General features: G+C 38.7%; 3 protein-coding genes and 1 pseudogene across 5 annotated transcripts in view; 1 reads left to right on the forward strand and 3 right to left on the reverse strand.

Annotated features, from left to right (window-relative positions):
- The window catches only part of LOC107680935 (disintegrin and metalloproteinase domain-containing protein 19-like), a 26862-nt gene extending 21582 nt beyond the window's left edge, over positions 1 to 5280 (reverse strand). The window contains 3 exon segments of the mRNA XM_016477031.1: positions 4081 to 4151; positions 4814 to 4926; positions 5095 to 5280. Coding sequence (XP_016332517.1) covers positions 4081 to 4151; positions 4814 to 4926; positions 5095 to 5224 — 314 coding nt within the window. The 5' untranslated portion in view covers positions 5225 to 5280.
- Positions 5281 to 11715: 6435 nt separating this feature from the next.
- On the reverse strand, positions 11716 to 14145 carry thg1l (tRNA-histidine guanylyltransferase 1-like). Of its 3 annotated transcripts, XM_016477028.1 has the most exons (7): positions 14054 to 14145; positions 13637 to 13795; positions 13329 to 13505; positions 12999 to 13168; positions 12511 to 12599; positions 12019 to 12126; positions 11716 to 11943 (listed from the first exon to the last, which is right to left on the reverse strand). In XM_016477028.1, the coding sequence occupies exons 2-7, from the start codon at positions 13738 to 13740 to the stop codon at positions 11782 to 11784; spliced, it is 810 nt and encodes a 269-aa protein (XP_016332514.1). In that variant the 5' UTR covers positions 13741 to 13795; positions 14054 to 14145; the 3' UTR covers positions 11716 to 11781. The 3 variants fall into 3 exon arrangements, with proteins under 3 accessions (XP_016332514.1, XP_016332515.1, XP_016332513.1); XM_016477029.1 differs by lacking the exon at positions 13637 to 13795 and having other exon boundaries at positions 14054 to 14135; XM_016477027.1 differs by lacking the exon at positions 14054 to 14145 and having other exon boundaries at positions 13637 to 14047.
- Positions 14146 to 14364: 219 nt separating this feature from the next.
- On the reverse strand, positions 14365 to 15719 carry LOC107680933 (probable pancreatic secretory proteinase inhibitor). The gene is made up of 4 exons (XM_016477030.1): positions 15425 to 15719; positions 15270 to 15301; positions 15064 to 15176; positions 14365 to 14934 (listed from the first exon to the last, which is right to left on the reverse strand). Exons 1-4 carry the CDS (start codon positions 15474 to 15476, stop codon positions 14889 to 14891), a joined length of 243 nt encoding a protein of 80 aa, XP_016332516.1. The 5' UTR covers positions 15477 to 15719; the 3' UTR covers positions 14365 to 14888.
- Positions 15720 to 17250: 1531 nt separating this feature from the next.
- The window catches only part of LOC107680905 (protein NipSnap homolog 3B-like), a 7886-nt pseudogene continuing 3781 nt past the window's right edge, over positions 17251 to 21355 (forward strand).

Genomic DNA, 21355 nt, shown 5'->3' on the forward strand with positions numbered 1-21355 from the left:
TGCTAATCTTCAACATGTTTTACACTAAACAATACTTTTGGATTGAACTATTTTTAGAGTTTACCACGAAAAAAATGCCGTTTTATAAGAGAAGTCACTGACTTTTTGCGACAGGTGGGATTCAGGTTACGGCACTTCTCATTCATTCCTATGGTATCCGTAAACGACAATTGATTGTCGCACAACTCAATGACGTCAAGGCTGTAATGTGATTGGTTATTAAGGGACACCTGATCCAAGTTAGCCGTTACGCTTTCTCCAGTAGTAAGTAATACAGACCCTCTCATCTCCTTATAGTAAGACAATCCCTGCGTTCCATTCGGAAGGGCTCATCCTTATGCCTCAACCCTTCGGAGTGAGAGCTACGAAGGGTTGAGGGGTGTAGGGGACCAAACAACTGTTTCTTGAAGTGCCCTTCTGCGTAATCATCACGTGCCCACACACATCATCATGCAAAGAATCTGCGCAAAGGATCATGGGAGCCCGAAGTGTCCATCAGTTGTACCGACACTTCGGCCTCCCATGATCCTTTGCGCAGATTGTTTGTATGATGACGGCGCCTCCATGTGGGCACGTGATGATGACGCAGAAGGGCACTTCAAGAAACAGTTGTTTGGTCCCCTACCCCCCTCAACCCTTTGAAGCTCTCACTCCGGAGGGTAAACCCTTTGAAGGGATTAGGGCATAGGGAAAAGCCCTTCCGAATGGAACGCAGGGTGGATGTCAATGGAGGAGAGGCTTCACTACGCTGAATAAACAGCTTGTTACGGCACTTCTCATTCATTCCTATGGTATCCGTAAACGACAATTGATTGTCGCACAACTCAATGACGTCAAGGCTGTAATGTGATTGGTTATTAAGGGACACCTGATCCAAGTTAGCCGTTACGCTTTCTCCAGTAGTAAGTAATACAGACCCTCTCATCTCCTTATAGTAAGACAATCCCTGCGTTCCATTCGGAAGGGCTCATCCTTATGCCTCAACCCTTCGGAGTGAGAGCTACGAAGGGTTGAGGGGTGTAGGGGACCAAACAACTGTTTCTTGAAGTGCCCTTCTGCGACATCATCACGTGCCCACACGCCGTCATCATGCAAAGAATCAGTGCAAAGGATCATGGGAGCCCGAAGTGTCCATCAGTTGTACCCTTCGAAATCCTTCATTCCGAAGGGCCCTTTGAAGTGGCCAGTTTTGAGCACTTCGGTTTGGAACGACCCTTCAATATGGCGGCCATGATTGTTTTCACTCCGAAGTGCCCTTCGGAGGGCGATATATCCCGTTTCGAATGCACCGAATCTCTGGGCTGGATGGCATACAGCAAAAACTGCTGGGCATGCGCACATCAATATAGCGTAATATTTCTCACACTGTACAACAAAAATTACTATTTTTGCATTATTTTAAGGGGTAGGTTTAGGTGCAGACGTTAATAAAACACAATCTAATAGGTAGAAAATTTAATTTATTGTTAGCTTCCGGGTTTTGCTGTATCCCTTCTAGCCACAACCCGCCTAGCCACACTGCTATGAAGTATGGTTCTGCAGTTGGTTAGTATTGGGGGAATTATACAAAGGCGAGCAAGTGTCAAAAAAGTTGCGAGAGGAGCGCGCAGGCAGCAGGTTGTAGAGGCAGGCGACAGTACAAGGCTTCAACTGCACAAACCGCTTCCACTACGAGAGAAAGCAGCAGCTGCGCGTTGATTCCTCCGCTTGCTGCGTCCCTTGTGAAAGGGCCTTTAGTCAGAACAGTGCAGGCCTACTTGTCAACATTCCACTCCGTCTCGGAGCGCGTGCACAAAAAACTGCCTGCAAACGTGCGAGTGTGAATTTGAATTTCATTTCGCGGCAAACTCACCCAACGCTGAATGGAGCTGTACAGCTGCAGCTCACATGCATGAATGTTGGGGTTGAGGGATAAAGAGGTTGACTGGTAAGTATGTTATTTTGAAAGTACAAAAATACAAATTACGAATAAGTATTTTGTATTTCAAATAGGTATTTTAAATTCATATATCTGAAATACTGCCCATCCCTACTGACAGCCAACCATTCCCCTGAAATCAACCATACTGTTGCTACTAAATCCTTAAAAAGCTAAGAAACTTGTTAAAAAAGCATTATATATCAGCACTGTGTACATTATGGGATGTATTTCATATAAAATTTTAGCTAAAAGTGCTTTAATACAGATATGAGTTCATGTGCATATATAAACAAAGACAGTCAGCAAAGCAAACTGGCTTTAACTGTAAAGATTTATCAGTTCAATATGTAAATGATTATAAATGAGAGCTCAGCGGCAGTTTAATGTGAGAGAAGCTGTCAAGAAACCTATTTAGCATGGATTGTTTTTCTCACTGAGTGACCCATGGGTGTAGATGGGAGGTTAAAAGGCTAAACAGAGGGATACACACTAGTCCACAGGCTTTCAGAAGTAGGAATGACTCATCGTAAACAGAACACACCAAAGACAGAAATATATCTCTAATTAATGACAAACTTGACCCCAGTTAGTATTAACCCGAGCCTTTGTACAGAGATGAATATCTTTAAAGCCATTTCCCTTGCTTTTATCTTGTCGCACAAATATTAGAATTATCCAGAAGAGAAAATGAAACCCAGCATATATTAATATTCAGTGCTTGGACATGAATGCAGGGATGAGCGTGGTATAGCTAACACCGTATTGATTTTGCAACAGCCTTAATCGATAAACAGTCCACATGAAAGAAAATCATACTAGTAGGCTACTCAAACCCCCGACATACAAAAATAGCTCTGCCGAGACACCAAAAGAAGAAACATGTCATATCAGTGCTACTCAAATAGAGTGCTGCAAGGATGACATATAACCCATAAATTAGTTAGCATTTTAGCACTTCCGGTTCCATGGTCCTGATGTCAATGGGTTTTTTTAATGGGTTTTTGGTTAAATGTCTGAAATAAGGTCTGTGTTTAACACAAGCTTTCTGACCCTGCATAGACAACAATGCAACTGAAACGTTTTATGGCACAGAAAGTTAGTAAGGACATCGTTTAAATAGTCCATGTGACATCAGTGGTTCAACCGTAATGTTATGAAGCTACAAAAATACTTTTTGTGCACAAAGACACAAAAATAATGACTTTATTCAACGATTTCTTCTCTTCCAGGTCAGTCTCCGCCGCCATTCACAAGAGTACCACAATGCATGTGTGTACATTCCTCTGCTTGTAAACGAGCCGTTTACAAGTTCTTACTTAAATAGAGCATAAAGTTCACACTACAGGCTTGGTAAATACTAACTAGTTTGTAACTAACTCTGTACTTTATTCAGTTTCATAATTTGTTCTTAAGAATTCACAGGGATGCCATAGAAGAAATAATTTTGAATGCACTGTACCATAATGATGTCCTTCCTTAGTATTATTGTCTTGTTTTCCAGTGCAGTGTATCTTGATTTAACTTTCTGCTCTGACTTAAGACTTTTTAAGGCCCACAGAAACCCTGTCAAGGAGTTAAGATTCAACTTAAGTTTAATGGTGCAATGCAAAAATATCGTAAGTTGTAAATTAGTGCCCCTTTGTATCAAAACTTGGCACAGCTGGTGCGGAGGATTGTGCTGGTTGTAGCCTGGCTTTCCTGTGGCATCCAACCCAATCTTTGCAAAACAAGAGGTCTTTTGAAGTCCTGTCACTAGCCTTTTATTGCCAATGATACACCTCAGAAATAATCGACCTGATGTATTCTGTTATCAACCTGTTATCATGTTCACTAATTAACTTACTCCCTAATGGCAATGCACTCCTGGGGGAGATACTAAACCATGTGACGTGCTCAGCTTCCGGTGTCCTGGAGCAGGCGTATCAAATGTCACTCCCATATGGTTTAATGCTCGTGCGGTGCAAACGCTTTCCATCAACACATGCACATCTGCTTGTGCCAAAATGAAAAGGGAAACCACATAGATGTGTATTTTTGGCACAACGCATTTCATTGTAAATATATCACGACGCCTCCAGTTGGTAAGTGAAATGTGGCTACAGTGGAGTATTGCTGGACAGTGAATGGAGATGCTTATATGATCATGAGCACAAACTCACTCATTTCTCCGGAGTTGTAAAATCAGATCTTCACCTCCCACAGTAAGTTTGACCTCTGCCTCAGATGGATGCTGGGAAGGCAAATCAGTCAGGTTAGAATAGAATTACTTAAGATAAATTCCATTATGCAAAAATGGTGGTATATACTGTACATGATAGTGTTAAAAATATAAAGAATGAGGCAAGTGGTTTATTACATATAGCTCTTTTTCAATATTTCAACAAAAATACACTGGAAGTTTTAGGAATTTGAAAAATTTACAGCAAATTTCAACTAAAAATATGCCAAAAAAAACCAAGATGAAATATCCTAAGGTTCTTAAGAATATTCTAATATTTATAACTATAAGTCACTTATCACAAAAGCAACTTTGTACTAAAGGTCAAATGTTTTTACTTCTATATAAACAAGATGATTTTTCGATTATTTTTAAATCATTCTGGATAACATACACAAACCTGTGGGGTTCATGGCAATATACCAAATACTAAGACGTTTCAAAACATTTTTAGTTCAACATTTCACTGAATGTATAATAAATATAATTATGCTGAAATATAATGTAGGCTATTGAATTATAAAATTAAAATGGTTTTAAGACGTTTGATTCACAAGCCATCTTACGACAAAATACCGCACATGTGGAGTTTGACAAAATATAGCACGCTGAACCTCTGATGCACTACTACTACAAAGATTCATTCTCACAACACTACTTGCAGTCAGCATTACCTTAGTGCCCTCATGAGATCTTTTATGTCTGGCAGGGCTGATCCACTGTGGATAAGTGATAAAGTGCTCCGTGTTGTCATGGATACGAGATGAGTCCCCATGCCAGCGTTCATCTAATAGTGCAATAAATCAATCACGAGACCAACAGATAATCAATCTCACACAATTTCCAGCCAACGAGCTCCACTGCTCAGCATCTTCTATTCCACGTAGACTTCCACGATACACAACAGCGAGCATCCGGCATTATTTTACAATGACTGTAATACAATAACACTCACCAGTATGAATGTCCTCGCCATGTGCAGTGCATCTTAAAGACAGATGTAAAGAACATAACAATAAAAACAATCGGAACTGCACTGCGCCCGCGACCATGCAGCGATTCAAATGCACGCCCTGAAGCATCATAAAATGTAAAAATACGAAAATGCACGAAATAAACGAGCCGTGCACGATTAATTATTATCGATTATGCATTCATGCATTCATGATGAACAGCATTCATGATGAACAGCACCGGTATGTGTTTGTCTGTAGAGACCGACGGAGGCAGTGAGAGGAGCGCATCTTCACAGCCTTCTATGACCCTGATACAAGCACCTCCCCTGCTTCAGCCTGCCTTCACCATTCATAAAAACACCTATCTCTCTATCTCTCTCTCTCTATCTCTCTATCTATCTATCTATCTATCTATCTATCTATCTATCTGTCTGTCTGTCTGTCTATCTGTCTGTATGTCTATCAAATTTACTTGACCATGGTTTTACTAAAGTAACAGATTCCTACAAAATACGTTTTCATGATGAAATACGATTCATGATGAAGATGACAATTACCTTAATTAGTAGACGTCCTCCGTCTTCAATGGTATGTACAGTTGTTACAATCACAACATGCTGTTAGTACTCACTGTTATAATTTAAGCACAAAATGAGGTCAGAGATACCCAATATAACCTTATGTGAAATAAAATACACCTAGGCACCAAAACAGCTAGCACAGAGTGTAATGTAATGTATTAAAACTAGGGGTGTAACGATTCACTCGTTTTATCGATGCATCGATTACAAACCCTGACGATGCATATGCATCGATCTTGAAACATGATTTTTGAATCGTGAATCGCCGATTTCGGACAGTCATCGTTTTAAAACGCTAATAATCGAACGAATCGCGATTTCTATAGCGATTCAATGCTTTCAAAATATATAAACATTAAATTACTACAAGCACGAATTAAGTGAGACCTTGAACAGTGTTCGTGCCTCGCATCTCTCCTTCACGCGCTCCACTAACCGCCTGTGACTGGCACAGATTGCGCTCGCTCTCCATTCGTCTCACTTTTGAGCAGCTGATGTGTGATCTCTCCTTAGGACTCGTGGCCAGTAATGCTAAAGTGAAGTAGTTTTACTTTTCTGTGGTTTTTCAATGGCTCTTGGTCATACCGACGACATTACCTGAGCAGTCGAAGGCTGCGCATTTATTGCATGGACGGAGCAAAAATGTAAGTGTCTGAAGCACGCACAGTTCCATTGAATGATAAATGTGTTTTAACAATGTCGTTCAACCGAATGTACGAAGGAAACTGTTAAAATAACCACTGCATTAACAACAACCTTGAAATAAGAGCGCGAGGTTTATCTGATAATCAGATGAATGAAAGCTTTCGTTGCTATAGCAAACAGACATCGGCACGTTTTCTTTCAGAATCATCATTCGCAGATGGAGAGGAAAAGTTAAATACTATAGAATTTTATTTTATGAAAATGAGATAAAGAAGTTTTCACACTAAAGAGAATCTCGCGCTCATAGAACTTAAGACGTGCCAGGCTATATCTGCAGCTAACCTGAATAAAAAGCAGAATGAACTGAAACGTTAAGACAATAAACACAATAAATAAATAAAATTTATGAATGATGCATTGCTAATTGGCATATCATTTATTACAGTACAGTAACTATAAAGTATATTTTTCTACCTTATTATGTGTAGAAAATTGAAATAATTGATTGTAGTATATAAAACAATCATAAAATTGCCATTAGGAAAAAATTATAGATTACAAATGACTGATTATTGTCCAGCAGTGTATTTGATTTCTTATAGCAAATTCAAAGTAATAGATAAGAAAATAATTCCTTGTAAAAAAAATAAAAATAATTATTATAATACATACATACATAAAATTATTGTATTTGACATTGCTGTCACTTCTGAAATGATCACTGTAAAAAATAATACACTATATCTACTCAATAAAATTGTGGCAACAGATTACAAGCAATAATATTAATTGAATTCAACAACTATTAAGAATCGAGTTAGAATTAATCAAACGTGTCCTTAAAAATTAGCCATTCAAAATAAGTAGATGCAAATAGCACACACAAAAAATTTAAGTAAAATTGAAACAAAAATATTGGTTTAATCAGAGTACTATGCTAATGAATACTACTTAAATGAATTGTTTTGATTTAACAAAAAATAATTTAGTATTATTATTTTTAATGAGGTTAATAAAATAATTTTAATGATTCCAGGTATGAATAACAGACACAGACGTTGACGATGAATTACAAACTTCTGCTTTAATAGAAATGTGGAATGTTAATAACACTGTATGCCAAAATAGCTAACATTTATAGTGATCATTTTTATTTCCCTGAAACACCAAATAAACCAAGTTCAGGGCTTCCGTACAATCGCGATCGTACAGAATGACCGTTTACTCTAATTGCTAGCTCCTAACAGGATGAAACTATGAGGAATGATTGGATTCGAGGGATTTTATTTAAATAAAATACATACAAGCTTTCATTGTTGCTCGTGTGCCCATGTTTACTGTAACGTTAGATTAGCGCGTAACGTCCTGGCAGATCGCCAGGTACTCACAAATGTAACATATAAAAAAATTCGATGCTCGATTTCTAACCTTACGATGTTGTGCAACAAAATGCACTTGTTTATGGATTATTATTCGTAATATGCCAACGTGATGGATTGAAATGGAGAAGTGCACTGGAGTGATGGAAACGACGTGCGCGCTGTTCAACGGCAGCGCTAACGTTAAATAGTTTTAAAATGAACCCCTTCAGCCATTCATCGGTGTAAAACGTGATTTTCCATACTTTATGAGCAACACCCTAGTTCAAACGTACCAATACGTGATGTGGATATTAGGCCACAAAAGGTCACTTAAAATAATCTACAAAAATATTGGCAAACAGTTAATGTTACATGAACGAATTAGCATCTTTATTTTTCAAGAGCACCAGCTAACTTATCACCAATCCATCTTAAATAGCAGACCTTAACTAATATTTTTCGATTGACGCCTATATTAGACAAAGTAGACAATTTTAACAACAGTTTTCTTTCATATATAAATTAAATAATATTCCTTACCTTTGTGAAATGAACTGAAAAAGAGTGGTGATCAGCTTTGCCTCCAGGTTGTCAGCGGGAAACTCCAGCGCATGCGTGCCTCGTGCTCACGAGCTGATTTAAACCGCGCCTTGTAACAGGAAATGCTTGTAAATTGAAAACAGCTCATTTCCATCATGTTGGATTCATTCAATATTCTCTCTATTTGGAATCATTAAAAAATAATAGCTAAATCCCTAACAACAGAATTGACTAGATTTTATTCTAATCATTTTTTATTAATTTTAATTAAAAAAATATTGAAAACAACTAAAATTAATTTTGTTAAATAAAGTTTACACATTAAATTTAATGAAATCTACAAACCAACAGAATGACTTACGCTCCTGGTGTGACAAAATGTTAGCCTATACATAATACTTTTAAAGCTCTTTTTTAAATCTTGGCTTACATACATTTTTACATGTGCCATGTCATGCCATAGCATCATTAAATTAGCATCTAACAACGGACAAAAGTTTTTTTTTTCTCTAACCTATGGTTCTGTAACCATAAAGGCTTCTGTGTAGTTTGCCCCCTGACTAAGCATTTAAAGAATTTAGGGGAAGCATTTAAATAATCCTGTGAATGCACTTAAAGAATGCAGAATCAAATCATTAATCGAATTGAATCGAATTTAATTGTGAATCGAATCGAATCATTCTAAATTTGCAAAAATCGTTCTTGAATTGAATCAAAAACCTATGAATCGTGAATCGAATCGCTGTCTACCCAAAGATTCACAGCCCTAATTAAAACTAAAAGAAATTAAGAGATTTCTATCAGCAGCCTGCATGCTAAGTGAGCTATACTACTGACCTTTGCAATTGCTCAAATACCAGTGGTAGAAAAAAATATTGTGTTCATAATTGGTCTTGAAAGGCCTTTACAGTTGTTACAGTAACGGTGTACATGTACTGTTATAATTTACGCATGAAACGAGGTCAGGGATACCATATTACACACTACACACATCATTGTGTGTAATAATATACACATTGGCTTCAAAACAGCTAGTACAGAGAGTAGTGTAGAGGATTCATTAAAACCAGAAGCAAAGATAAGGAGAGAGAGAGATTTCATGATCAGACTACATGCTGCGCCAATCATTCTGTGACTTCATCTAATTGCGTCCAACATCAAAGTACAGGAAAGACCAGACCAGCATCCTAGGATGTTCAGATCTGTCAAAGCTTTGATAATAACAAATATAACTCAGTAAAGAGTAAAGCTTAATCAACAGCATTTGTGCACCATATATATATATATATATATATATATATACACACACAAACTACCTGTCAAAAGTTTGGGATCAGAACGATTTTTAATGTTTTTTTTACAGGAGTTTCTTATGCTCATCAAGGCTGCATTTATTTTATCAAAAATACAGGAAAAAATGTAATATTGTGAAATATTATTATGATGTAAAATAACGTTTTTCTATTTTAATATACATTAAAATGTAATTTATTCCTGTGATGCAAAGCTGAATTTTCAGCATCATTACTCCAGTCTTCAGTGTCACATGATCCTTCAGAAATCAATCTAATATGCTGATTTATTATCAGCGCTGGAAACTGTTGAGCTGCTTACTATTTTTTTGGAACCTGTGATACTTTTTCAGGATTCTTTGATGAATCTCATGTGACACTTTATATACTGGAGTAATGGCTGACGGAAATTCAACTTTGCATCACAGAAATAAATTATATTTTACAGGATATTAAAATAGAAAACATTATTTTATATTGTAATAACATTTTGCAAGATTACTGTTTTTTTTCTGTATTTTTGATCAAATAAATGCAGCCTTGATAAGCATAAGAGACTTCTTTAAGGGGAGACACTGCAGGCAAAAACACTGTGTTTTCATGCACCTGTCAAGTTTGAGATTTTGGACTTTTTGGTTTTTCATAAAGTGTTTTTTCAGACTGTTGGAAAGAAAACATCCAAAAGACACTGTTATGTGTTTCTTTTATAGCACTTTATCTATTTGTGTCAATAGATTTCAATTACAATACATATTTTAAAAGGCCGTTTTCTTAAAATGAGTTTTTTTCTCCTACACTGAGCCATAAATCTCCACTTCAGTAGCACTTACACACACCAAACTTTACATTTTTATTCCTGTCTATATTCTGAAGGTTTTTACAGAGGGATTTGTTCATATGTCATTTGCTTGATTATATACAACAATTTATTCCCCCCAAAAATGATGAAAATATAGTGTTTTCTATCCGTTCTAAGCATTTTCTGAATTATGGAGTGACAAAAATGAGATACCCAAAATTCCCTATGTAAAAACTTTTGACTCTAATATGTCAAAAAATTTAAATAAGAATTTTGAAACTGACATCATCCAGTGTTTAGATTTTTGTTCTAGAAATGTATGCAAATTAGCGCATATTTCATTAAATAATCACTCATTTGCATATTTAAACCTAACGTTTTAGAAAATTGTAATACAAAAAATGTTTGCAATTATCAATGTAATCAATCAGCTGGGTAAGGCGATAACTATTAGTTATTTTTTTTACCATATTCACCTGCAGTGTCTCGCCTTACATACAGTACGCACACACATACAGGTGCATCTCGATAAATTAGAATGTCGTGGAAAAGTTCATTTATTTCAGTAATTCAACTCAAATTGTGAAACTCGTGTATTAAATAAATTCAATGCACACAGACTGAAGTAGTTTAAGTCTTTGGCCACGACATTCTAATTTATTGAGATGCACCTGTATTATGTAATCCCAAACTTTTGACCGGTAGTGTGTGTATATGCAGTGGTGTGAAAAAGTGTTGGCCCCCTTCCTGATTTCTTATTTTTTTGCATGTATATATATATATATGGGTTACAGTGAGACAATTACAATTAAAGTGAATAGGGCCTGAAATCTGTAACACTAAATTACTCAAGAAAAAGGGGGTACAAGTCAAAATTATTTTTGTGGTAATCAACATTATTCCACAAATGCTGTGGATTGAGCTAAACTTAAACAGCTCATCAAACAATGCACAAGTTTAAAAAAGTTTTTTATGAAATTGAGATTAACATTTCTGTTTTTAAATCATCCAAAAACTCACCACATTCAATTCCGTTGCAAGTGCCTCATTATGACCTCGATTTTTGCTTTTGAAAAATGGGGCACAAATCGAACATTTTTTTGTTGTAATCAACATTATGCCACAAATGCTGTGGATCGAGTTTAACCTGGAATATATCTTTAAGTAATTATTTAATTCTCATTTCATTAAATGTGCCATATAGTACCGGATATGTAATGACACAAAAATTTGGCTGCAGAAAAACTGACTTTTAAAGTCGTCACCACAGTCGGGGGTGAGGTGAAACAGATGCTCATCCCTGCAGGAGAGAATACTAAGACTAGGAATCTTAGGGGGGGAATAACATGGCAATATCCCCCTTCATTCACATTAGTTTGCTCAAAAAAAGACAATAAAAACAAACATTGAATGTTTTTTTAATACCAAAGGGAAAAATTAGCTTGTATTTTGGTCTTTAAACATGTGATCAACACTGGTCGCTTTCCAGAATGTCTGGATGTTCTTCCCAGAACTGATCTCCAATGATATCACAGGAATGACTTGTAACCTTTTTTCTGGTCCGTGTTACAGTAATTTCTGTCTGTACTTCATCTGGCCGCTTGATCTGTTTAGTTGTGGTTTCATTCACCTGAAGGAAAGAATTTAAGAATTAAAAATTTCATTAAAGATAATAAAAAATAAATGTTTTGCAGCTGCAGCTTACCTTTTCCCATATTAAAGTTGTGCCTTTTTTGTGCAGTGGGGATTCATTATTGTAATTGATACTGAACTCAGAAAACAAGATCTCATTCTTATCCGCTGCTTGTGTTCCCTGTAATTTAATTGATGTAAATTACACTACAGTTATATAATGTGAACAAACAAAATAACTGTACTGGAATTAGGTGTGTTTAATTAAAACTATATGGAAAAATAAAATCCAATTAAGCCAAAATTAAACATTCACAAATTATATTGGTAATTAAATACTCATTATGTTTCTGGTTAAAACTGTTTATTGGATAATATTCCTAAAATATAGAAAAAACCCTAGTCAGCTTTTAAATAGTCATGTTTATATTGTTTGGGATGACAACCTTCTTTGTACATTAGTGACAAGCATTCTATAAAACATTCTACAAGCATTCTAAAGAAAACAACTCAGAACAAACATAAAAATACTCAGTTAAACAAATAATACTTTAACTGATCATACACTGAGTCTCTCCTCAGCTTGCGTTGTGGTCAGTCCACCTTTCTGAACCAGAGTCCAAAACGTAGTGTTGTACAAATTGTTAATGTGACCTGAATAGAAATAACAAATGTTAAAATTAAAAATGTTGAGATTCTGAAACAATTTTAAATCCATTGTTAAATGTTTATATAGTCTGTATAGCTAGACGTTCATTTCTAGGACACCTAGAATGTAAAAAATAATGGATTTCACATTTATATTTTAATGCATAATCAAAATACAATATATTTATGTTATTAACATATAGCATGTGTACATTAATGCTCCATCACAAGCAAACATGATAATATTACCATATTCACAACCACAGGGTTGGCATGAAATTAAGTACAATCATAGTAAATTTCAGAAGTCAAAAATGATTCTACTTCATTCTATTATACTGTTTTATACATGATACAGTCAAACACATTTTATCATTAAATCTACTACAAAATACATTCACTTACAATCTGCCTGTCTCCAGCTTAGATAGTCTCTTAGGTTACGGTTGCTAGGATACAGAACCACCCTGCCATCAAAGCTGGGTGGGTACAGCAGCGGATGCTCCCCAAAATACTCCTTCCAGTAGTAAACAAAGCTAGAGGAAAACTGGGAAGCCACGTGGGTCATCAGTTTACTGTAGAGAGAAAGGAAAACATTTCATGGGTGAGTTTCCAAGACAGCATAACCCTGGACAACCATCTTCCAGCTGTGCTGTTTGGCATCAAGATGGTTTTGAAATACAAGGCAGATTCTGGCAAGTTTATTTACGGCAATGTGTCAGCATACAATTATACCTGGCCCTTCTTTTGAACCAACTGGTTGATCTTTTGAACACAAAGCTGAACTCGTCACTCTGTCCATAGGCAATAGTGATGTCCTCCAGCTCCTCCATGACCGAACGGGCACTGCGGCTCATCAAACCCAGAGCTCGGTTATCACTGGGTTTCATGAAGTTATGCTGCTCAGAAAACCTGGAATCAAAAATATCATTTTGAAAGTAATTTCAGTAATCACTGATTTTCTGCCCTCCACGAAATTGTACAAACATAAGACACAGTGTTAGTTCTGCAAGAGCATGTTGTAACTGTACAGAAACACTTACTTGTGGAAGTTGCGTCCATCTAGCCGAACCACAATGTAACAGTTTCTCAAACATGTGTCGTCGAGCTCAAAGTTTCTCACGTATTCAAATTTGCTTTTGGCCATGACAGATGATGTGCTGAATTTAAGACTTAAGAGTGTCTTGTGCTCTGTAAGTCCTCTAAAATTGACCGATAACAGTCTCAGCATAAGGATATCAGGACAAACACGATTATTTAATACGTTTAACTCAAATCATGCTGTTAGTTCAGAATATTTGTGATGCGTTATAATTATCTGTCATCCAGAAAGCGCATCGTCAGGAATTAAATGTTAATATTAATGTCTCAGGAAGAACTTAAACGAGTGATTATCATAGATCGCGTTGTATTTTTAAATATTTAACATTACAGTGTATGTATGTGGTGTCAAAACTCACATGTGCGTAAGCGGTCATTGTATTGGTACGTCACCTTATACAGTCCCTCGAAACACTTCTGAAAATTATGTTCCGCCACAAAGTGTGCAAGGCATCAGCCGCTTTTGAAGATTTAAAAGCGTAATGATACAAATCGATACATCTGATGCATCTGATACAAATCGAAGATTTTTGTCAGCAATGTTTTTAATAGAACGAGATGATTTGTTGGCAATTTTAAATGAGAGTAAAAAGATCATGCAGAATAATATGCCTAGGTGTGTCCAGTGTGGTTGCTTTTCAGTGTCAGTGATAAACATGCTGCAAAGAAAAGCGAGACAAAGTGAGGCTGGTCAGTCTTACATTTGTTTGACCAAGTATTTTTATTTTATTAGCAAAAAATGTAAAATCAAGGTATAAATGGTCTTCCCACAGCTTGTCATCTGTCATCATGTCAGTTTTTGTTAGATTTTTTAAACATATTTAGAAAAATAAGCTGTAACTCCAAAACTTCACCCCTAAAACATTGCACTCAGAGCAGTTCCTACAGAAATAAAGGAAGAAATTTATGATATGGAAAGAAATATATTAAAGAAAGACAGGACAGTATCATAAAAAAAACCCAACTGACTTGATAGAAAAACAAACACTCTGCACTAGTCACTCAGATGTCATGAAACTGCAATTAGTACTTGCTTTTTAGTACTAGTATTTTGTCTTTTTAAAATGCAGTATGTTCACACATCTACTGTTCATAGGTATACTGATCACATCCTATGGATGAGCATAGCAAGCAACACTCTTAAACAAACATAGATATGAAAAGCGAAGTGATGATTTCATAAGGTCCTCCACCTCAGCAGCGGCCTTCTTTCACAATCAAAATGTCTGCATTAGTGTGCCTAAAAAACAAACACCATTTCAGTGATTCAACATCACAGCATCCATACCACAGCACTTGCTAACTATCAGCAAAATCCATACAGCAATGCTGTTATCCTACACAAACAGAAGCAAATGAATGGACTCACATTCTCTGCACACACAGGGTGCATTCATTGACGTATGTGATGCCATCATTACCACATACGGGAGAGTAGTTGAGAGGGCATGCTTGATTGACACTCAAACCCCCACATGCAGGCTGTCAGATTTAAAACACACACACAATTCACAGTTATGCATCATAGCTCATCTTCTGATAGGTGTTTGTTCTGGGTTTTAGTGTATAAATTACCCTGTGGTAGGATCTTGATTTATCCTCTGCACCTGAAAAAAATGGGTACTGTTGGATTAATCGCATTGCAATAAATCTTTGTTAACTGCAAATGGCACACATCAATAATTAAAATAATAACAGTGTTTTTTTCAATTCCAATGGGAGTGACTTACCCACAGAGAGGATGAGGACCAGACTCATCAAAACCACTGCTGTTCCAGTCATGATGCTCAAATAAAGGAAATCCGGATTTTAAAAGAGAAATCTGTATTTGTAAGTTCAGGCTGAGAGCTTTGACTTAGCAACTGATGACTTCCAGCTCGTTTCTGAGTGTTGTATTGGTGGTGATGAGGAGCAACATATAGTTTGAAAGTGAGGAGGAGGAGGAGAGGTGCTGATATTTTGAAGGCTTTCCACCCCACCTACCCACCGTCCTGCGTCAACAACACTGAGAACAGAGCCTCTCTATTGTCTCTCTCTTTATTAAGGGATAAACATTCCAGTCTGTCTAAAAATTGCTGAGCACAATCCAAAATGCATTGGTCTGTATAATATCCCCCAAAACAGATCTGGCTGGGAGGTGTGTCCCTGTTTATTGGCCCCAAAGTGAAATGAAAAGAAGTCCACAAAACATGGAATGCAGTTGACAGTAATTACGTAATGTAATAATTAACTACATAATTTAGCAGGGAATATGGGTCTTTACATTTTGAAAAAAAAAATTGTAATAAATAATTTTAATTTTTATGAAAAAGTGCAAAGTGGAACTTTTAAAAAATCAAATATGGGACAAACACACAATACAGAAATTCTGACAAATAACCAATAATAAATCAAGTCATTAAAAATAAACAATAAAAGGTATATTTGATTATATTCTACTTGATTTTTTAACTACAGAAGTCTTGCTATTAATGGCCCCCATACAGGCTATATTGTAGCTATTTTAAATAATTAAAGAAAGAAATGCATTTGGAAGGGTGAGTAAATTATGATAGAATTGTTATTTTTGGGTGGACTATACCTTTAATAACTCGAATTTCAGGCACTCGAAGTTCACAGTAGTACTGTTTTACTGTATTTTTGATCAAACAAATGCAGTTGTGGTAAGATAATTATTTCAAAAACATTTCAAGCATTTTATTTTTCAGGGCCAACTTCCCCCTCAGATTTTCGAGCCACTTGGATTTTGAATGCAGCTTCCAAAAGACAAAAATAGCCTAATCATATTTTTTATAATTGATACAATCACACGGGTGTGATGTAAAATTCACATTAAAAAAATGTGCTGCTAAATTCAAATCTGCTTTCGCTGGCTGGCGCTGAGCTAGAGACAGGCCCGTTTTACAGCGCTGCACATTATAACCAATCACACACGAGTCAGTTGAGTTTATGAATGCAACGGCCAATCAGAGGCGTTCAGATGAGTCATCGATGAAACGCTGGTGTTTTGTTCACTGCGCGAGTCGCTGACTGAATTCTGCTCTTTGGCGAATTAATTCTCTCATCAGAAACAACAAAGTGCAGATGTGCCAACGATGTAAGTAAGATATGCATTTCACAGTCTAAACAGCTTCAGTGATTATAATGTGAGTTTTTGAGAGTGAACTCTGGCTAGACTGAAATCAGTGATAATGTTCTTTGATAATGTAAATGTTCTTTGCTCTCTTTCTGTACAACGAAAGTGTTATAATTAGTAACTTACAATGTTTTTTTTTTAATTAAATTCACGTTAAATACAAAGTCAATCGTAGCCTATTAAAAATATGAATACCTAGTGCCCTCTCAAAAATAATAAGTGCATGAGGCCCCTGCCTATAGCCTATCTAATCCTTATAACTGTAATTTGTTTTATATTATCAATGTAATGCGTTAAAAAGGCTGATAATTAGTAAAAAAAAAAAAAAAGAAAAAGAAAACATCCCACTAAAAAAAAAAACATTGCTCAAGAGCTCATTGTTTTCTGCAGCGAACTTGAACGGCACTTTTCGGCTTCCGTACTGACTCTGAGTGTTCTTCTTTCTTTCAGAACGGCACAGGTACAGTTCAGATTCACGTTGAGTAAAATGATACAAATACGAGGTATTTTCCGGAACGCGTCACGTATCTTAGAACACTGTCTGTCTGTCTGTCTGTAAAAAGCCGACCTACGGTGAGTTTAATCATCAGCAACTAGTTTTACACAATGGGAAATAGCTCACTTTCATCAAAGTAAGTTTTCTTTACAGAACAATCTGATGATACTGAACCTGTGTGACATTTTAATGGCACCGAATTAAAAGACAAACGCTAGTCTATTGGACTTTTACATTTTTGTTAAGACCTTGGCAGTGTCAGGAGCAGGGCCGCATTAAGACCGCACTGGGCCCCGGGGCTATGACCGGGGCAGGGCCCCCCATCACAATAATTATATATATATATATATATAGGGTACAACGGGGCTAAAAGCCCACCTTAAGAAAAAATGTGCCATCTCAACTAAATAACAGCGCTAATACGTGGGGGGCGTGGTGGCTTTGGCGATCGACGCTCCAGTCAGTCTACTCCACAGCCAATCACGGGCCCCCTCCTTGCTCGGGCCCCGGGGCTTCAGCCCCGCCTAGCCCAATGGTTAAAACGGCCCTGGTCAGGAGTTACAAAAGCATTAAATCATTACAAAATAGTTTAATAACTCAAATAGACACAAATAATGTGTTTCATTAATGTTGGAGGCCCATATTCTTCATGCATATACAGTATATTGATTATATAGTGAGGTCCAAATGTCAGACTACTGGTAAAATGCTTATATTTTGCATTCTACTACAAGAATAAACTACACATTAAGCATTAGTTTCTGTTAAATTTTTAAACGTCTTAATATGACTCCTTTTTGTTTGCTCTAATAACAGCAGCACTTTAGTTTCATGAACTCCAAAAGTTTGTGTAAAACTTGATGACCGTGTTCAGCATCATGATTTGAGAAAGATGATCTGACCTTTTCGTGCAAAGGAGTTCACGTGGTTTTGCCTATTTGATGACTTATTTAGTGACTTTGAAAAAGTGCCAAAACTTAATGTCTTTCTTCTTACATTTCCATCTTTAAAGGTCCAAAAGAAAATGCATTCCCAATGCTGTCTGAGACTTTTTGACCCTTCTATATTTATACCAAATGTGTCTAGCTGTTCAGTTTTTAACATGTCCTTGCACAGAGTTAAGTAGGAGTTGTCTTGCTTTAAATGAAATCCTGTGTATCATATATGGATTTGGGACATAATTTGTATAGACCTTTGTCCTGCAGTGGGAATTGACTGGTTTGAGCCTGAACGTAAACATTTGTACAGTTTATCTGTAACATCAAATGTGAGTTTCAAGGTTTTTAAAATGTACTCAAGGTTTTAGATGGGGGGCTGTGCCTTAAAAACCTTAGGAAATTGAAATAAAAAAGAAACCGAAGCAGAGCGCTGCCATTTCTATAATGAGTGAGTTTTATAAAATCTCATAGTTCATATAGATTCAGACAAATGTAAAACTTGTATCTCAGTTGAACAGTTCCAATAATGACTACATGGTGTCACTAGCAGTTTGTTTTACATTTCCTGTGCAGCCCAAGGCATCGATCTCCACCAGACCTCAGCAGCAGCGAGTTGGTCCTCACTGCAGAACACAAGATCCAGGGGGAGAGGTTGGATCCAGATCCAACTCCTCCCACCTTACATATACCTAAACCTACCTGTCTCCACCCCCTGATCCCTAAACCCACCCATCTCCACCCCCTAGATGTGGATCCAACCCCGCCTCCTGGATCTTTGTTCTGCAGTGAGGGGCTACTGGCAGCTACAGCAGCACGGAACCTTCTATGAGTTCCGCACCTATTACATCCAGCCGCATCTCAACGCTGTCTTCCTCAGACTGACCAATGAGGAGATCCACCTGTGGACAGCCCACTCAGAGCTCATCGGATACTGGAGTGTGGAATATGGGGGTCTCAATCAGGTTCCCTTTCGATACTTCACTTGTACTGCATCTTGCTTAAGACGCATATGGGAAAAAAGCCTTTTTTCTCCTGAACTGAAGCCTTTTCATTCACGCAGTGAAACTGCACGGCCATTGGTTCGTGCAGTGCTTAAAAAATGAACCAATGGCTCGGCAGCAGAGCTGCACGAGCTTATGGCGACGAAGCCCGCCAAAGCCCGCCAGAATGGGCGGGGCATCTGGCTATATAAGCAGGCGCTCGCCACAGGATTCTCAGATTTCTTCTCCTTCAGCAAAGACTCTACGTCCTCAAGCTGATCCGAAACCGCTCGCCGTTGACACGCCTTCGCAGCTGGAATCGGTAGCTCTCAGCACAGCTGACCTGCTTCTCTGCCGCTCCAGCGACGCAGCAGTTCCGGTCTGGTTCCCCTGCCGCCATCCGGCGATTTCTAAAAGAGCTTCTAAAAGAGCAAATTGGCGTTGTTGCAAATGCCATGCCGTTACTGCGGTTCGTGCGGGTCTCCCCTGCACGCCGATGACGGCCACACGGAGTGCATTTCCTGCTTGAGGAAATCCCATGCGGAAGCTGTGCTCACGGGAGCTATTTGCTCCCATTGCGAGAGCTTCAGTCTCGCCTCTCTCCGCTCACGGATCGCTTTCTTTTCAGAGAGCGACTCCGCCCCCCGCGCCCTCCCGTTTTCTTCCTCCCAGGGACCTGTGAGGAAAAAACAGCGGGGCAAAGGGGTCGAGCGATCGGCTACGAGCGAGCTCACGCCGGCCCAGATCCCGCGTGCCTCGCTCTCGCCGCAGAGAGAGTATTCCCCCGTCCTTTTCTCACGGTCTGATCAGCGTCCCTTTGCTGGTGCGAGCGACCTGATCTCATTCGGGGGAAGTGGAGACGAGCTGCTCGATGACAGCATGTAAAGACGGGATGGATGCCGAGCTTCTCCGTATCCTCTCCAAAGTGGTTCCTCTTCCAGTCTGGCCTGGACCCCGCTACCCTCAGGGATCTGAGGAGCGTGACTGACCTGGCTCTACGCGCCACCAAGACCACCGCCCAGGCGATCGGGAGATCGATGGCCAGCCTTGTGGTGCTCGAGCGCCATTTATGGTTGATGCTGACGGAGATTAAGGACGCGGATAAGATCCCCTTCCTCGATGCTCCAGTTTCTCCCAAAGGTCTTTTCGGCCCGGCGGTCGAATGATTCGCTGAACGCTTCACGGAGGCACAGAAATCGTCCCAGGCTATGCAACATTTCCTGCCTAAGCGCTCCAGCTCCGCTGCTGCCTCAGCTCGCCCTAAATCTGCGCCGACTCAGCAGCCTGCGAAACCAGCACCTGCCGTCCCCGCTGTTCAGCCCGCTAAAGCACAGCAGACGCGGGGACGCTCACGCTCGGTCAAACGCTACCCTCTTCCTAAGCGCCAGGGACCCCGACCCAAGATAACGCCCAAGCATTCAACCGCTGTGATAGCGGAAAAAATAAAAAAACACAAACATTTTCAAAAAGAGAGGAAACTTCCTCTTCCATCACTCGTAGGTGTTCTGCCCCTGTGCGGCCAGTCACCCGAGCTAATTCACCCCCTCGTCACCTCAAGCAGCCTCTCTTACACCTCTTAACACCCCGTTCAGCTCCGTGTGCAGAGGGAAATGTGTTTTGTGCAATCAACGGGTCCGTTCATGCGCCCAAGCATTCAACCGCAATGATAGTGGAAAAAATTATAAAACACATACATTTTCAAAAAGAGAGCAAACTTCCTCTTCCATCCCTCGTAAGTGTTCTGCCCCCGTGCGGCCAGTCACCCGAGTTAATTCAACCCCTTGTCACTCAGGCCGAGGCCTGGCAGGCCATCCCCAGAGTGTAGAGATGGGTTATGGGGATAATAAAGCGAGGATATTCACTCCAATTCGCTCGAAGACCCCCGCGCTTCAGCGGCGTGGTCCCCACCTCAGTGCAGAGCAAGGACGCCCATGTCCTGCGCTCAGAGGTGATGAATTTGCTGGCAAAAGAAGCCGTGGAAAAGGTTCCTCCAGCCCAGAGCGAGTCAGGCTTTTACAGCCATTACTTCCTCGTCCCCAAGAGAGATGGTGGCATCCGACCCATCCTCGATCTCAGACACCTGAATCGCGCCCTCATGAAGAGGTCGTTCA

Source organism: Sinocyclocheilus anshuiensis, unplaced genomic scaffold (assembly GCF_001515605.1).
Source record: "Sinocyclocheilus anshuiensis isolate Anshui unplaced genomic scaffold, SAMN03320099.WGS_v1.1 scaffold1462, whole genome shotgun sequence".
NCBI classification, from domain to species: Eukaryota; Metazoa; Chordata; class Actinopteri; order Cypriniformes; family Cyprinidae; genus Sinocyclocheilus; species Sinocyclocheilus anshuiensis.

What these genes read in the sequence shown, in the direction of transcription:
- thg1l (XM_016477027.1), bottom strand. Translation starts at nt 13,824, where the DNA reads ATGCTGAGACTGTTATCGGTCAATTTTAGAGGACTTACAGAGCACAAG. An exon ending in GATGGACGCAACTTCCACAA is followed by an intron (nt 13,506 to 13,636) that starts GTAAGTGTTTCT and finishes TTTTGATTCCAG; the next exon opens with GTTTTCTGAGCAGCATAACT. An exon ending in CAACTTTAATATGGGAAAAG is followed by an intron (nt 11,944 to 12,018) that starts GTAAGCTGCAGC and finishes TCTTTCCTTCAG; the next exon opens with GTGAATGAAACCACAACTAA.
- LOC107680933 (XM_016477030.1), bottom strand. Translation starts at nt 15,476, where the DNA reads ATGACTGGAACAGCAGTGGTTTTGATGAGTCTGGTCCTCATCCTCTCT. An exon ending in AATCAAGATCCTACCACAGG is followed by an intron (nt 15,177 to 15,269) that starts GTAATTTATACA and finishes TAAATCTGACAG; the next exon opens with CCTGCATGTGGGGGTTTGAG. An exon ending in ACCCTGTGTGTGCAGAGAAT is followed by an intron (nt 14,935 to 15,063) that starts GTGAGTCCATTC and finishes TTTGTTTTTTAG; the next exon opens with GCACACTAATGCAGACATTT.